The sequence below is a fragment of the Pinus tabuliformis genome, chromosome 1_2 (assembly GCF_031772625.1).
Source record: "Pinus tabuliformis cultivar Carrire ecotype Pingquan chromosome 1_2, CPIR1, whole genome shotgun sequence".
NCBI lineage: Eukaryota > Viridiplantae > Streptophyta > Pinopsida > Pinales > Pinaceae > Pinus > Pinus tabuliformis.
The window spans coordinates 89,688,232-89,706,903 of record NC_142298.1 but is presented as its reverse complement, the minus strand read 5'-3'; the positions used below and the strand labels follow the sequence as shown (position 1 = coordinate 89,706,903).

At 41.7% G+C, this 18,672-nt stretch overlaps 1 protein-coding gene across 3 annotated transcripts in view; it reads left to right on the top strand.

The window, feature by feature from the left end:
- LOC149204584 (uncharacterized) overlaps positions 1 to 18,089 on the top strand; it is a 403,576-nt gene extending 385,487 nt beyond the window's left edge. For 2 of the 3 annotated variants that reach the window (XM_089394761.1, XM_089394760.1), the window contains one exon: positions 17,565 to 18,089. In XM_089394761.1, the coding sequence (XP_089250887.1) occupies positions 17,565 to 17,653 (89 nt within the window). In that variant the 3' untranslated portion in view covers positions 17,654 to 18,089. Of the gene's footprint in view, positions 1 to 17,492 lie in introns of all 3 variants that reach the window. The other variant, XM_089394759.1, reaches the window with a different exon arrangement.
- Positions 18,090 to 18,672: the final 583 nt, after the last annotated feature.

Here is an 18,672-nt window from a genome sequence, read left to right as displayed (position 1 = left end):
TCTAAAATGAGAAACATCAGGTTTCTTACCGGTGAACTTTTCTTCAGGAGTCTTGGAACCCAATGCTTGATGAGGGCATCGATTTTGTACATATACGGCAGTGTTTGTAGTTTTAGACCATAGAAACTTCTGAAGTCTTTGATCATGTAGCATGGCCCGGACAGCTTCCACAATCGTGCGGTTCTTCCTTCCCGCCACACCATTCTGCTCAGGAGTACATGGTTTAGTAGTCTCCCTCTTAATGCTAGCCTCAGATATGCCTGAGTGAACCAACTGTAATATATCGGAGGTCTTGCTTTGGGTTGAGGGGAATGGTCCCCTTTTGAGCTTTCCTTCGGCACATCCCAGACATACACCTTCTTTCTCTACTTGGAATTCGGGCATCCCTGTTACCATCTGTTTTACATTGGGTAGAGCTTTGTAATGAAGGTGGGCAAACCTCCGATGCCAAAGTTCGGACTGAAGAGTTGTGTCACAAGACATGACACCTAGCAGACTTCCATCGACTTGATATAATGAATCAACACTAAACCCAAGAGTAAAGGCATCTTTAACATTATTTTTCCATATACATACCTTGCCATTGCTAAAGGTTACCTTGTAGCCTTTGTCTTCCATTGCAGAGATGGACACTAGGTTCTTTTTGAGGTCAGGTGCATTTAATACATCCTGGACTTTCTAGCCTTCTTGAATGGTTGTCCTCTTCCTCGATCCCCAGCTCTCCTCTTACCTTTGTTGTTGAATTTGTCATTCCTTTGATTTGCCATCAAAGGGATTTTGATCATCGTCCCGGTGTGAGTCCTTTCTATCAGGGCACTCCCTTGCATAGTGACCTACTTTATCGCAGATGTAACATCGTCCTTTTCTTCCACCCTTAGGTCCAGCCTTTCCTTTTGATTTAGTTCCGGAATTATTTCTTTTCTTAGCATGAGAAGAAAAGGCAGCAGGAAGACCTTTAGGGACGGGCATTTCTTGCTCTTCTTCCCTTGTTTCTTCTTGAATGCATCTAGCCATTAATTCCTCGAAACCAGGAATTACATTATAGTTCAGAAGAGTAGTCCTGAACACGTACCATTTGGATGGTAATCCTCCAAGAGTTGTGAGTGCCATTTCCCAGTCTATCGTAGATTTCCTTGGAGGTGTCCAGTTCAGAGATGTAGGCCACCAAGTGCTTGTCGATAGAGTCCTGGATGATCTTCTTCGCTTTAACTTCTCCGTTCTTCCATTTGTTCCTGGTAGCAGGAGGTACATTTGATGGAGGCTCAATAATATTGCCTCTCACATGATCTAACACTCCTTGATCCTCAAGGGTTAGATCGATAGACATCTTCCATCCATGATAGTCAACTTTCTCACGGAGCTTGTTTTCAGCAGGAAAGAGTGTTGAGGACCCCATAGTTCTTTTAGGATAGCCTTGCCAATCTTCTCTTCGGTGATTGCTCTTGCTCTTGCTCGGGCTTTGTCTTCACCTCAGCTCTGATACCATGTTAAGTTATGGTATGTTTTATGCTTATAACAGTTTACTTCTTTTTCTTATTATATTCTACAGATTAGCAATCACATGTACATAAAGTAAAGTGCAAATAGAACATTAAACGATCGACAAAAAACAAGCCAAGACAAGAGACACAAGATGTGGCGGCTAGCCAGGGACAAACCCCACAATGTGTGGGGAAACCCTTTGATCAAATCTTCTTTTATCTTCAATAATTCAGCAGAGAGAAATAGTACAATAAATCTGATTCATATCAGCAGTAGTAAACCCTAGATCAATAGCATCAGCGTTAGCGGCTTCATTATCAAACTAGGGCAGACGATATCTCACAAACCGACCGTCGGATTGACTTCATTCCACCACCAAAAGTTGCGACTTCCAGAGGAGGTTCAGATGAACCTACAACGCAGTTCAGATGAGATCTTCTAGGCCACGCAGGTCAATCTTTACTTCTGCAGTTGCAGCTTCAGTTTCAGCTGTTTCCGGCTTCAAACTAGGGCAATTGATATCTTGCAAACCGTTTGTCGGATTGAGTTCACTCCACCACCAAAAGTTGTGGCTTTCAAAGGAGATCTAGATGGACCTACAACACAGTTCCAAAGAGGAGATCTTCTAGGCCACACAGGTCAATCTTTGGATCTACAGTTGCAGCTTCAGATTCAACAGCTTCTGGCTTCACATGTGTGAGAGAGAGACCCATTTCTACGCAGTAGAGAAGAGACTCATTTCTGCGTAGTAGAGAGAGAGAGATGTGATGAGAAGAGTGAGTGCAAATGAGGAAAAGTCCTCTTATATTTATACACAACGTTGGTGTTTGAATAGATGCGACTGTTGGGCTTCTGAGCCTACATGAGTTGTAGGTCGGCTTGATAATAATTCCATAATCAAAATAAATTCATATCTCCATGAATACTTATCGGAATCGGATGATCTTTATATCAATCCTACACCTCTCGACGAGAGGAATCTAATAAAAATATTATCAGCCATGAATAAGATGACCCACATGAAGTTTTGCCCTGGTTGCCAATTTTAACAACATGATCAAGTATGATGCAAATGGTGATGTGGAGAAGTACAAGGCTAGGTCCGTGGCAAATGGGTATGCATAGAAGGAAGGTATAGACTATGAGGAGACCTTCGCCCCAGTTGCCAGATACACTCCCGTCTGGTTCGTCATATCTCTAGCAATGCAGATGGGATTGCAGGTTCACCAGATGGACGTCAAGACAACATTCTTGAATGGGGTGATAGAGGAGGAGGTATACATCAAACCTAGTGCGAGTGCTAGGAAGAGATCGATTCAGTGGTTGAAGGCAAGGAGACCATGCGAAACGTAGAGTGAGTCATTTCCAAAGGCAGAGGGAGGCAAGGGCGGTCTAGTTGGAAGCAATTTTAGGAGCCCTCCAGACTTGCGAAAGCAGTAGTGCGAGCAGGCCAAAAGAAGGCCAGTGAATTTGTAGAGGGAGAAAATTCACTCCAAGAAATTTTGCTAGAGTAGTTGCTAGAGGATTGCCAGTTGGGCATCCAGATTATTGTACTTAGATTTTTACTATTGCATAATATTAGAATAAACCCTCATCTGTTGCATTGGTTTTTTTGGGGACATTACTCCAAAAATACCGGTGTCGATTTTATTGTGTGTGCATTATTTTCTCAGCTTCCAGTTTATTTTCGACAGTGTAATTTATTTTTGGTGAAGATAGCAATTCTGAGTTTATCGATATTTGTGTTGATAACAAATACACTGCAAAACAATTAGGAGATAAATTTCTAGTTTATTGCAATCAAGGAATTTTCACAAACCTTGGACATATCACCTCCCCTTAGGGGTTGTGTTTGGCGGACAAATCACTCTTGCGGACAAGAGCGATCTCCCTAGGTTTAGAAAGTAAACTCTAGAAAAAAAACAATCATATACATAGAAACATTCCCTAGATTACCATCGAATCAAAGATGTAGTATTTAATGAATTGTTCATACCTAAGTCACATGGCAAGAGGACACGGGAAATGAAGGACACGTAAATACGAGTATTTGACATGAGATGTAGCGATCTCGGAAACAGGACATGGGGGACATGTTTTATATATATTTTTTAAACAAATACTAAAATATAGTGCCTGATCCATATTTTTTAGAAATTAGAACATCTACAGATATGAATCGTGATGATATCTATTTACTAGTTCACTAATTTAATATTTACAGTTTTACAATTATATCACTGGTTAGTTTATTCATTTAATACATCAATGATGTTCATAGTGCAATGTTCATTGTTCATTGTTCATGTTATTAACAATTGTTCAAGCACATAAGAAACTAAAAATTTAGAAATATCATGATTGATAAAATAAAACTAGAAATTTAAAATATCACGATTGATAAAATAAAACTAGAAATTTAGAAGTAGAACTTAGATATCAAAACCATAAATTGCAGATTTTTCATTAAGTTATCAAAATCAAAATGTATTACAGAGATATCGAGGGAATGTTGCTGGAAAATACAAAATAGAGTAGATGCAAAATAGGTAGGAATATCATAGCTCGTCAGTGGTATTGGTCATGACTCACTAACCACGACTCTATCAATAGTCCAAGTCCTCCTCCATGTCATAAACATCATCACTAACACTGCTATTTGACTTTGCTCCATCCTCCTTTATGTCCAATCCAAGATCTCTTGTTGCATTTGTTGGTGTGGAGGATGACCCCTCAAAGAACTCATCATCAAAAGTGAATAGCTCTAACATGTGAAAATTTCTGAATCTACACATCATAAATCCTACTGCATTCACTGGTTTATCATCTCCTACTTGTTTTTACATTCAACAAGTTATTTAATTATCTAAATAGTGATGAAAACACTATTGCAGACTACACATACATACAAATCATGAACCGAAATAGAATGAGACAAATACACAAGGGACACTGTTATTTTTGGACAATTGTCCCTGGAAAAACCCAATGCAGGAAAACCGGTGCAACATATAGAGGGTTTGTATTATTAAGCAGATTTTTGAATACAACTAACGTGCCAAATCTGGCTCACCCAACAGAGAATGAACCCAGCCAACACCTGGATGAACAAACCCCACAGATGATTGTGTTGTTCCAAGTGCTGGGCAGCGATCGCTTCTCCAAGCTCTATGCTGGAACTGCGTCACCTCCTCTAGGAGCTGCTCACTGTGACACTAAGACCCCTTAGCCTCCACTATGTCACTAAGACCCCTTAGCCTCCACTGCATCACTGTGACACTGCATCAGAGCTCTCCCTCTGCACTATCTCTCCTAGTGTTGCTCTGCCTCTCTGCTATGTATTCTCGGCCTTGGACTGAAGTCCCTCTACCAAACTTCCCCTCTCACTGCAACTCAAATCACCTATTCAATTTTCTCAGCAAACCACGCCCCAGAAAAATCGAACTGACTGATCTCTCAAGTGTATCTCCAATTGACCCTCCAACCTCCTCTTATACTTTTCCTGTTGATGGATCATCGGCCGAGATTAAGTCCCTAATCAATGACTAAGATTAAAATAGACTTGATCCTCGTCACTTAGAAGTTTCTCACCCATATTCTTATTAATACCCATTAATATTTTTATGTTCCTAAGTTTAGACTTCGGAACCCATTAAAAATATTAATCATTTTAATAACTCCTCATCCGGGTGGAATTTCTCTAAACGATTTCTAGGTTTTGGATATCTCATGTATTCTAGCCCCTCCTCAAAATTTTGGAGCTAGAGCACATCCGATGCTACCCAAAATCAACACTTCCTCTTAGCGAGGAATGTGCTCTAGTAACACTTCTCAACAAAAGTACTACACTGATCCACTGCATCAGTCCTTTGTGTTGTTGATGCTTGGCCTAATGCCTTTCATCCACTACACTATTTCTTCCTGTACTGCTGCCCATGACTCTGCCACTGCCACTGCTACAACTGTACTATAGCTCCCTATCAAAATGTTGCCTCACGCTGCCCATAGCACTGCCACTGCTAATTGCTACACTACAACTCAGTTACTGAGAAGTAAACAACTGAAACCTCACCAAAAAACTGACATGTTGGTCAATCTGGATGCCTCGTGATGTTGAAGATACCTCTGCTGCTAATATGTGCTGACCCTTTGCTGCTACTGCGTTGCTGCAAACTTGTTGCCTCAAACTTTGGCACTCTAGCTCTGCCATTGTCGTTCCATCACAACTCATTCCAACCGACACCCATCATTTTGTTACTGTCGTTAAGGGCTCCCGTAGCCATATGTGATCCAAGAGTTTGGGCACCTCAAGGATCCTACCCATCATGCAGTCCTCTCGACTACAACTCCATGTCACTCCGCCTCTTCTTCGAAGGCGCATGAGCACTCATGGCACAATCGTCATCCTCGCCTTCCCTGTCAGCTTTCACTGGAGTAGCGTTCAATTCAGAAGCTTCCTCCTTGCCCTTCTTCCGAGGGCACTGAGTGGCATAATGTCCAAGTTCCCCACACTTGAAGCATCTGACCTTGGAAATATCCTTCTTCTTTCGCTTTTGCTACCCTTGTTGTCCCGATGATGCGAGAGTTGCATCCTCCTCCTCCTCCTTCTTGACTCGGGCTCCTTTCCCACTACCCCTCGCCTTGGTCAACCTCCTGATCTCTTCTTGTTGAAGAGCTGCCCACATCTCCTCCCAACTAGGGAGAGTCGCTCTGCCAAGATACTTTGGACAAATGTCTCCTAGTCCTCGGTGACTGCATTTAGGGCAGTCCTGACCATGAACTCAGGATTTGGTGTAGACCCCACATAAGTCAATTGGTCTCTAATCCCTTGCAACCTAAGGAGGAAGGGATCGATCTCTTCTCCCTTCTGCATCTAGTACTATCTCAACTGATTTTCTAATAGCATCTTCCGCTGGATGGAATTGCCCTAGTACAAGGTGGTCAACGTTTCCCACATCTCCCTTATTGTTTCTTTCTCAGCAATGTGTGGTACTACATGATCTTTGACCCCGTCTAGGATCATGCACTTGGCCTTCGCCTGGGCCTCCTCGTACTTCTTTAATGGATCAACGTTGACTGGAACAGCAACTACTTTCAAGGCATAGTCCTTGATGCGATGTTTGTCTAGGATTGCCAGGATCCTGGCCTTCCAGATGACAAAATTGGATGCTCCATCCAATTTGTCCTAATCCCTCAGTCCATGCAATGCGATTTCTACTCAGCAAATATAGGAAAGGGTCTCTTCTCCCTCTCCTGCTGCTAATCCAGCAAGACTTGGATCTGGATTTCTTTGGTGCAAGAAACCCTCTAAGGAACAAGCTCCTCTAGACTCCCTCTGAGTCCTGATTTCCTTCACGGAAATCCTCTAGCCAAATGTCGAATCACTCCTCTCCAATCCTCCTTTGCTGCTGTAACCCGGATCTAGATTTCTTTGGCCAGAAATCTTTCCAGGCAGTGAGTCCGTCTACCTCAGCTTTGTCTCCACAGACACTATTCTGCACCAACAACAATAGCGTCCCACCAGCTCTGATCGAATTTGCTCTGCTACCCTAGCCTCGACAAATGAAGAATTTGAGCTCCTCTGGCTCTGCGCAATCACTGCATGAGCTAGATCAGCTCCTCCTAGCCACTGCGTCACTCCTTCCTGGTCTAGAAAGATGATGTGGCTCTATGTGACCCTACTCTGCCCCTCTCTGCTTCTATGCTAGCCTAGGAAGCTGACGCAGTTACTACATGGGCTCCTCCTAACGACTTTGTCACCCTCACCTGGCTCAGAATGTTGATGCAAGCATTGCGTGAGCCTCTACGTCACCTCTACTGCACTGCGTCACTCTCCCTCTGCGTCTCTAGCTCTGGAACAATGTTGTCACTAGGGACAGTTGCTTCTCTGCAGCAAATTCTCTGGATCTCTTGGCTACTGTCTTTAGTCTCCTATGATTTGCAACCCTCTGATACCATGTGAAAAATTTCTGAATCTACACATCAGAAATCCTATTGCAATCACTGGTGTATCATCTCCTACTTGTTTTTACATTCAACAAGTTATTTAATTATTTAAATAGCGATGAAAACACTATTGCAGACTACACATACATACAGATCATGAACTGAAATAGAACGAGACAATTACACAAGGGACACCATTATTTTTGGACAATCGTCCTTGGAAAAACCCAATGCAGGAAAACTGGTGCAGCATATAGAGGGTTTGTATTATTAAGTAAATTTATGAATACAACTAGGGTGCCAAATCTGAATCACCCAACAGAGAATAAACCCAGCCAACACCTAGATGAACAAACCCCACAGGTCACTGTGCTGTTCCCAATGTTGGGCAATGAAAAAATGAAAAAAAATCAAGACGCAACACTTTTTACTTTGGGATTTTAGTGGGACACGTGTCCTAAAATCAAGACACGTTATTGCATGTGTTTGACATGGCCCAAACACATGTCCTGATTTTAGGATGTTGAAAAACGTGTCAGACACGTTTTATGGCTCGTGTTGTGTTTGACACACGAAATACGAGACACGAGACCCCTAAGGACATGTCTTGTGACTTAGGTTCATACCTTTTTCGAAATGCTTGTCCTCGTTGTTGTTTGCTTTAGCTTTTGATCTCATGCTCCAAGAAAAGATTTGCAAAGACAAAAACATGCAAATTATCAAAACATGTGATACATAAATGATTTAACATAATCTATACCAGTGATCAAGGAATTTCACAACAATCATCATAACAATGAATGTGGGAAAGAAATATGCATTTGTATCTAATAGAGAAAAGGAGATAGTTACAAACAAGCCTTGATGTTGATGGCTTCCTTCCAATATCCTTCAATTCCAACCTTGCAATAAAAAACTTCAATGAACACTTCAACAGAGTGGAAGTATAGTTTCAAGAGTCAAAAGCCGACCCCTTTTCCTTTGAGTGCATTGTAATTATAGGCCAAGGATGGAAGTTTGAGATCCACTTAGGTAGGGGTTAGATCCACAATGGAGGGGATGGGATCCATTATGGTAGGAATGAGATCCAAGATAGGAGGAACATGAGCCAAATCCCCACTACTTGGAGTAGATACCATTACGAGGCTTCTAGAATGGAAACTTCCTGACCTTTTTTATTTTTTACCCATGTTAAAAGATCGTCGCACCTTTAATTAAAGACAAGTTGCAGCGACATCGCAACATGTTTATTATGCAACATGCGATGTCACAGGTTGTAATACTGGCACCTACGGCGATCTCCACAAATAGGCTTTTCTAGGTATGTAATCCAGGATTCTTATACTTCATGGAGATGTATTTCATCCATCCTTCTTGGGGAAAGTGACAATAGTTCTTTGGATGGTGAAAAATCCAGATTTGGCACCATTTGCATGGATGTGACATTTTGTTGTGTAACAATTTGGAAGCACCTAATAGGGTTAACCACCTAGCCATCCCTAACGCAGGAAGGGAACACTTTTACGGGACTTGATCTAGTTAGATACTAAGTCACCGCGTTTGTGTTCGTGTTCGAGTTCGGCAACCTTGAAATTCGAATAAAGTTCGGCACCTAAAATTTTGCTGATAAAATTCGGCATAAAATTCGACATATAAAATTTGAAATATTATATACAATTTAAGTTTAAGCAGGCTGAAAAACACATTTAGCCACAATTCTTCACAAATAAATCATGTAGATTACCCCATAAAAAGCAAAAAAATCACCATTAAATTTCACTAAATCCATACAGACAATTACAAATTATTCCATCGACAATACATCATAATGGAATTATATACTAATTAACAGAACTATAAATTGACAAAAAAATAATTTTTGTTTTAGTTAGTGAATTCTATTAACTGAACTAGACAAATTCATTATTCATCCCGATGATTCAACCCTCTCAATGGGTTGGTTGACAGAAACATTACTTGAAGAAGATTGATTATTGTTCCCATTAGAAAAATCTGTCAATCGGATCAAAAACCTTTCTCGTTTTTTCAATGATTCCAAATGCCCCAATGGCCCAATGGCCTAGTTATCGAACTTATCGGTGGCTAGTTATCCAACTCCCAAAGGCCGGATTATCTCACTAGTTGGTGGTGGAGTGTGTTGAAGTTTCTAAGTTTACTTAGTTTAGAAACCATTCATGCACTTTTTCTGATTTATTCGTACCTACTTGTTATTTTTCTTTAACAAGTTATTTACAATGTAAATACTGAAAATAAACGCCAGTGCATGCTCAACATATTACAGATCAACAACTAAAAGAAACAAGAACAAACACACCACATGACATCATTATTTTTGGACCAATGTCCCCGGAAAAACCCAATGCGAGAAAACTGGTGCGGCTATCTAAGGGTTTTTTTATTAAGCAATATTAGAGTACAATCTGGGTGCCGAAACTAGCCTACCCAACAGAGAATTTCCTTAGCAACTATAACTCACAGTTTGAGAGAAATCTCCTGGCTGAAACCTCGGAAAATCCTTCCGGCAGCTCCTCAGCACAAAACTGCTCTGCAACCCCAGCGTCTGCCCAATCTGGACTGCATCAGCCCCTCTCTGTCTCACACTGGCCCTGCGTCAGCCTTTCTTGGCCTGCGTCAACCCCACGAGGCCTTGCTTCAACTTGTTGGGCCTCTACATCAGACACGCTGGACTCTCCGGTGCTCTGCGCAGCACTTGGCTGCCTCTCCGTGGCCCTACGTGAGCCCTTGCTGGCTCTGCATCACTCTCCTTGGCTGTTGTGCTACTCTCCCGGCATAATCTCTGCCTTCTCTGTTTCTATGTACTCAATGCCCCTTAGCTGCTCTCCTGATCATTGATTCTATCACTCTTAGCAAACCTCGCTCTAGATAATAGAATGACTAATCACTCTGGTGTAATCTCCAAATAACCCTCAAGCCTCCTCTTATACTTTTCTTGTTGACGATTCAACGGTCGAGATTAAGTCCCTAATCAATGGCTAAGATTAGATCTGGCTTGATCCATGTTTTTTGGACCATTCTAACAAAGATTCATATTAATATACATTAATATTTTATTTTCCCTAAGTTTAAACTTAGGGACTTCATTAAAAATATTAATTATTTTAATATCTCCTGATCTATTTAGAATTTTCCCAAACCCTTTCTGGGTATTGGATATCTCATGTGCCCCAACCTCTCCACCAAATTTCATGGCTAGAGCACATCCGATGCTACCCCAAATCAACACTCCCTCTTAGCGAGGATTGTGCTCTAGCAATACTCCTCACTGAGTACTACTCTGATCATCCAACATTAGTACATGTGCTGATGCTAGGCCTTCCTGCCCAACATCCTCTGCACTGCTGCCTCCTGTACTGCTACCCATGGTTCTGGCACTACCACTGCTGCATCTGTATGACAGCTTCCTTTGCATCCGTGCTGCTGTTGGTCCTTTCTCCCAGCATTGCATCCGTGCTGCTGTTGGTCCTTTCTCCCAGCATTGCATCCGTGTTGTTGTTGGTCCTTTCTCCCAGCACTGCATCTGCACTGCACCTCCTCTCGTCATACTGCATCGTGCTGCCCACTGCTGCACTACAACTCAGATACTGAGAAGTAAGTAATTGATCTCCCAACTGACCTCGTTGTTGGGCTAGAAACACCCACTGATGCTGAAGCTTCCTCTGCCATTGACAAGTGCTCCCTCTCTCTGACCTTTGCGTTGTTGCAACAACTCCTTGCATCTCGCACTGTTGCACACCTCTCTGTGCCTTCCTGCATTGGTGCAACACTCCTATGCCTCTCACACTGCTGTAGCCTGCTAGCTCTGCACTGTCTTGGGACTCGTGCATTGTAGCCCTCTCTGTCGCTCCATCCGCATCTGTCTCTACCCATCTCAACTAGTCCTGCTACTCCTTGTCGGGGCTCCCGTAGCAAGGTCTAATCCAAGAGGCTAGGTACCTCAAGGATCCTACCCCTCATTGCCTATAGTCCTCCTGACTACAGCTCAATGTCTCCCCACTTCCACTCAAGTGGTGCGTGTGCACTCATGGCACAGTCATCGTCTGTCGAAACTTCCTTCTCTACTCGTGTTGGCGTTGCCTTAGTCTCGAAAGACTCTCCCTTACTCTTCTTCCTTGGGCACTGGGTCACATAATGACCCATCTCCCCACAATGGAAGCACTTGATCTTGGAGAGATCTTTCTTCTTCCACTTCTCCTACTTTCCCTCAGATGCTAGGGCCACATCCTCCTCCTGCTTGAGCTTGATCCCTTTGCTGCTGCTACCTGTCTTTGACTGCCGTCTGATCTCTTTCTGGCGAAGAGCTGTCCACATCTCGTCCCAAGGTAGGAGAATCCCTCTGCCCAGGATACTCTGGACAAACACTTCCCAATCTTCTGAGATAGCATTCAGGGTTGTCCTCACCATAAGCTCTTGATCCGGTGTCGCTCCTATAGTAGTCAACTGGTCTCGGATCTCATTCAGTCCTTCGAGAAAGGTGTCAATCGATTGACTCTTCATCTGATACGACTTCATTTGGTTCTCGAGCAGCATTCTTCTCTACACAGAAGTATGTTGGTACAGGTTTTTGAGAGCCTCCCACATCTCAACTATCGTTTCCTTCTTGGCTATATGTGGTACCACATGATCCTTGACCCCGTCAAGGATAATGCACTTGGCCCTCGCCATCACCTCTTCGTACTTGTTGTTATCATTGGGGTCAACTGGAATAGCTATAACCTTCAAGGCGAAGTTCTTGACACGATTCCCATCAAGCACTGATAAGATTCTGGCCTTCCAGACTGCAAAGTATGATGCTTCGTCCAGTCTATCCCGGTCTCTTACCCCGTGTAGTGCCATGATGCTCCTCTACTTCCCTCCTGGAAGTTCTCTGTTCGACTCCTCTGAGTTTTTACTTCTCGTCTAGAAGTTCTCTTCTGGACTCCCTCTGAGACCCAATTTCCCTTCTGGAAATCCTCCTGCCGCTTGTCGAGATGCCCCCTACTCCGATCGTCTTGTGTAACTGCACTGCTAATCCAGGTTCCTCGGCTAGAAACCCTCGATAACAACTCCTCTAGCCCTGCTCTGTCAGGTACTTTTCTGACTACAGTACCTCACCAACTCCACTTTGCAATATTTCTACGGCCTTCTAGACTCCAGCGATTGCCTCTCTGTGAATTGTGTCAGCCCCTCTCTACTTCACGTTGGCTCTGCGTCACCCCAGATGGGTTTGCGTTAGCCCTGGGATGCCCTGCGTCAGCCCTCTGGCCCTCTGCGTCAGCAACGCTGGCCTCTCTGAGGCTTTGCGCAGCTCCCGGCTTCTTCTGCATGGCTCTGGCTAGCTCTGCATCACACTTCTTGGCTTCTGTGCTACTAGAAACAACTTCTATCACCTCGGGATAGTTGTTTACTGCTACTATTGCTCCGCTCGGTTGATGTCTTTTAGTCCTTCTGTGATCTGCAATCACGCTCTGATACCATGTTGAAGTTTCTAAGTTTACTTAGTTTAGAAACCCTTCATGCACTTTTTCTGATTTATTCCTACCTACTTGTTATTTTTCATTAACAAGTTATTTACATGGTAAATATTGAAAATAAACACCAGTGCATGCTCAACACATTACAGATCAGCAACTAAAAGAAACAAGAACAAACACGCCACATGACACCATTATTTTTTGACCAATGTCCCTAGAAAAACCCAATGCGGGAAAACCGGTGCAGCTATCTAAGGGTTTTCTTATTAAGCAATATTAGAGTACAATCTGGGTGCCAACACTGGCCTACCCAACAGAGAATTTCCTTAGCAGCTATACCTCATAGTTTGAGAGAAATCTCCTGGGTGAAACCCCGGAAAATCCTTCCGGTAGCTCCTCAGCACAAAATTGCTCTGCAATCGCAGCGTCTGCCCAATCTGGACTGCATCAACCCCTCTCTGTCTGACGCTGGCCCTGCGTCAACCTTTCTTGGCCTGTGTCAGCCCCAGGAGGCCCTGCTTCAGCTTTCTGGGCCTCTACGTCAGACACGCTGGCCTCTTTGGTGCTCTGCGCAACACTTCGCTGCCTCTGTGTGGCCCTGCGTGAGCCCTTGTTGGCTCTTCGTCACTCCTTGGCTGCTACGTTGCTCTGCTGGCACAATCTCTGCCTTTTATGTTTCTCTGTACTCAATGCCCCTCAGTTGCTCTCCCAATCACTGATTCTATCTCTTAACAAACGCCGCTCTAGAGAATAGAATGACTGATCACTTTGGTGTAATCTCCAAATGACCCTCAAGCTTACTCTTATACTTTTCCTGTTGACGATTCAACGGTCGAGATTAAGTCCCTAATCGACGGCTAAGATTAGATCTGGTTTGATCCATGTCTTTTGGACCACTCTAATACAGATTCATATTAATACACATTAATATTTTATTTTCTCTAAGTTTAAACTTAGGGACTCCATTAAAAATATTAATTATTTTAATATCTCCTTATCTGTTTAGAATATGCCCAAACCCTTTCTGGGTAGTGGAGTTCTCATGTGCCCCAACCTCTCCACCAAATTTCATGGCTAGAGCACATGTGATGCTACCCCAAATCAATAGAGTGAGGAAGTGTGACTGAGTGAGGTAGATTTTCGCGTGTCGCCAAGTTTTTGCCTCAAGTTCATTAAGGTTACCAAACATACCATTTTGATTTATTTTTTTTAATTATAAATGATGGAAAAATGTCGAACCACAAAACACTGAAATGAACTTCAATGAATTTTTGGCGAATTTCATCGAATTTGTTTGTGTTCATGTTTGTGTTCGGCATAAAGTTCGTGTTCGTGTTCGGCATAAAGTCTGTGTTTATGTTCGGCATAAAGTTCGGTGAACATAAACGAATTTGTTCAAATTGTTTTGAAGTTTGGCGAATTTCGAATTCAAAGGATTAAATTCGCTGAACCTGGTGACTTAGGTTAGATATTTGAAGGTGATCTTAGTTTGAAGTATTATTGTGCCCTTAACAATTATGTATGGTCCACTATGATGCAACTATGGTCATTCTCCCTAATGATTGGTGGCTTTCACATGATATTGAGATGTTTTTGCCAATTGGTCTTTCACACAATAGCGTAGACCTTGGGGAACATTTCATGTCTCCACTACACATTATGCCTAGGCTGTTTTACACATCTAGAGAATAGTATTAACCTTGCAAATGTAGTGTTGCCCCTCCAAAGAAAAGCGTTGGGAACTTTGATGACTATAGCAAATGATTGACACCTCAAAGCACCCCCAGATACTAAAACACTAAGCTCGTATTCCTTGGCATTGGATATTCTTAATGATTTACCCAGTGGACCCTATATTCCCCCAAGTTGGAATTGACATTGTTTTATGGAAATGACTTCATTCAGAGTCTAGATGATGATGGTCTTCTCCAGGATGAGAAGGGAGGGCTTGTACTAGAACTTGGAAAACCAACACTGGGGAGAGATGATGCCACGTCACACTTCTAACCCTTGAGAAGGTGACATAGGGCACCCAAAGCATGGTTTTGACACTTGGAGGTATTTGAGGCACTTCTTTAGGTCTCCCTGTCAAGAATTGGGGTTGATTATGATGATGGGATATCTCACTAGCCCATCCATGCACTTTCTTAGCATTTATTGCCCAAAAAGGGCATGGCATCATGCTTATGGAGGATATAGACCCACATGTGTCGAATTTTATGGCATTTATTATATTGAGCTAGGGGTTGACTTGTGACCCCTATTGAAGAATCAAGGGCAATCAAGTATAGTGTGATTCTTCTTGGCTTGATAACAATTTGTGGAGTCTTTTTACTTTTCTTGTTAGCTTAATCTTCTTCTTATTAATGCATGTATGTGTACTTCATCAAATTGCTACCAAAAACATAAAAAGAAGAACACAAAATATTCGCTCTCTGCCAAGGCCAAAACCTCTCTTCTCTTTAAAGGAAAACCCTTCGCTAAGTTTTCTCTTATTGACACTTGTTATTGATCAATGCGAAATGCTAGACCCTCGACTAGAATATCCTCCAAGCGCAAGTCAAGTCCTTCCTCCTTCTGGCACTTCGTCCTCCTTCTTCTGGCACTTCGTTCTTCCTTCAATTGTTGATGTACCTTGTTGCACTTGCTCTAGAAGAGACATTTGTGATGAGTCCCTTCCCTTGTGATGATCCCTACCTCCTTGACCAAATGAGCTCTTCCTTGAGGTGTAGATGCAGACTTGGTAGGACTGTTCTTCAGCCCTAATTCTTGCACGTGTGGGAGGTTTGCTTGATGTAATATGGTTCCTCTCTCCTTCGCTTGAGAACCCTCCTTCTTTGCTTGGATAGAAGGCCTTGTAGGCCTAGATTCAAGCCCAACCAATGAGATATGCTTGAATGTAAGTTGCTGCTCTCATAACTGTAGGCAGCCCTCTTTTTCCTTCGCACGTGTCACTGGTATTGGCCCTAGAATAGTCCCAAAACCTTCACTGTCCCTTCAATCTTCTTCGCTGCACTTGGAGGCTCCTTCTTTGTCCTTCACTCACCTTTTCTCAGCTCCTTTACTTCGCTGATTTCAGAGGTATATGAATGCGTTATCTTTGAAGCAGTGGACAGCCTCTATATATATAGAGGACTGTCCCTCCTTTAGGCCGACTTGAAGGCCAACTTGCTATCTTTGCTTCGGATGGCTTCTTTGGTGGTGTTACATGCTTGGAGGAGACTTGACTTTGCTTGGAGGGTTATTCTTTGACTCTTATACAAACATATACATGGTGTAACATGCCCTTAAGGTCTTCAACATTTTCTTTTGACCATTTGGCTCACCTATAGCACTTTAACATGTGCTAGGCCTATTTCAATGAACAAGAAATTTAACATGTGCTAGACCTACTTCAATGAGCAAGAAACTCATTGACATATATTATAAAAATAATATTTCTTTTCTTAAATAAATACCAATATCAAAAGTACATTTATGAAAACCGAACCTAGTTACATTTCCTTCAACAACCCCTTATCTTGATGAACACTCAAAATTAAGCTTGTTTAGGGGCTTGTGGGCTAATTTTCTTTTGTAAAAGTGAGAGATAGATCTCATATATATATATATATAGTGAGAGAGAGAGAGAGAGGATCCCTCACTTGTCATTATTCATCATCACACTTGAGATTGACACTGGGCCCCTTTTCTAGGGTCTGATTTAACCTTTATCTAACTTGCTACTTGTAGAGATGTGACTTTATAGAGTACTCGCGATTAGAATCCACTAAAGAGCAGGCGGAAGATTGAAAATGAGAAGCTCGTGGAAGACCCCAGTATGGTCTCTTTGTGTTGATTCATACTTACAAGTCCAAAGACCTAGGTTCTCCTGGCCCTTTTTGTGGCGGTTTAATGTGCATTCAGTTCGCATTTCCAAGTATCTAAAAAGATCCCTCAATGAACTTGGTTTTTGAAAACTTCCATATATTAAATAGCATGTCGTTTCTTAGTTTGCAATGAGAAGAGTTGTATCGTAGAAAGAAATGCTAACTGAATTTGAGAATCATTTATTGGCTGAGATTTAGCAAGTCTTCCGAAGAGCCCTCTCTACAAATCTTGGCATTAGGTAATAGCTAGTGAATGGTTAACATTGATGCTTTGGAATTACTCCCAGTAGAAATGAAATATACTTTGAATAGAATGGTAACTTGGAAGTTGGTTTTAGAAGAATGAATATCCAGGTATGATTCTAAATGTTTTGACGACTTCTTGCTAATTCCCTGATAGGTTCAGATTCGAGTACTGCATTTATATGCTTTTACACCATGTGTCGCCTTGATTGAACTGTTGTTTCCGTTAGCCATGTTTTGTGCAGAATCAGATCCCATTTCTGATAACACAATTTCTTTGCTAACAAGTTAAAAAATATCAATACCAAAGCAAGCAAATATCATAATGTCAACGAGTCGTTTGTAAAAAGTGAAAGGAATTTTGCGGCTTTTGATACAGAAATCATTCTATGCTTTAAATAAATTTTAAAATTGTAATATTAGCATTTAAACCTCAAGTATTATACACTTGCTTATGCAGGATACGCAGTTTCCTGCAAAAATTCCATATAATGATGCTTCAGGGTTTGATACATTCTTCTTAATGTTGCAGATCCGGCCACAGAATATAGGTCAGGCATCAAGAATAGGTGGTGTAAATCCTGCAGATATCACAGCACTTTTAATTCGTCTAGAATGTGATCGACGGTTAAAACAGAGAGAGCAACAAGTAGGAAGTGAGTTATTGACATCTGAAAATTCAGATGATCATACTGCAGAAGCTGTTGTTTGCTAGACATTCTTCTTTCATGTAAGCATATAAAGTTCATCTTGTATATTATATCAATATTATTGTTTCTTTCCCTCTCCCAACGAAAACACCTCGTGGAAAACCTTCTGAGTAATTTCCCATGATTCTCATTTGGGTGGAAAGCTGATGGCCTTGATTATGGAGCCTAACTCTGAATGTATCAGTAGAATTGAACCCATGACCTCCCCATCTTTGGAGAGAGATCTGAGAGATCTGATGTCTAGCTCATGACTGCTTGAGCTAACCCTCGAGGCTTTATCAACATTGTTCTCATCCCTGTGGTTGAACATATTTCTATTAATTTATAATTATTTAGTTCTTTTGTCCTATCCGTTTGTCTGACACACAAATGACATGTTACTTGTGCCTCTTTCTGCTGCAAAACCATTTACATTCAAAGTTGAGTTTCCTCTAGATTCAATATTAGACATATAATATCCAACGACAAAGTATTTATGGGGAATGTCTACGTAGCCTGTGTTGCATATAGTTTTCAGATTTTCAATGTCTATATGTGCAAAATAAAAGATGTGCAATGTCTAAAAGTAACGTAAAAAATGTGTTCTTCAGCGATAAAAATGAAGGCAAAATTGTCAAATGGCAGGGAATCATCTTAGTACAGCAAAAATCTATATGGTGCCCAATATATGATTACACAATATGAATTGAATAAAAAAAGTCAAAATAATACAACAAATTAATGTTGCAAAAGTTGAACTTGGGAATAAAGCAGCTAGGGTCTAAAAATTGAAAAAATCGTGAAAATCAGAGAAAATAAAAGAAATCAGCAAAAGCTTGGCAAAATTAAAAAGTACAAAAACATTCATTTTTTTCAATTTTTTTAGCATCTAAAGTATCCACAACATTAGATAAATGCATTGCTACATAAATATGAAAAGAAAACTAATAT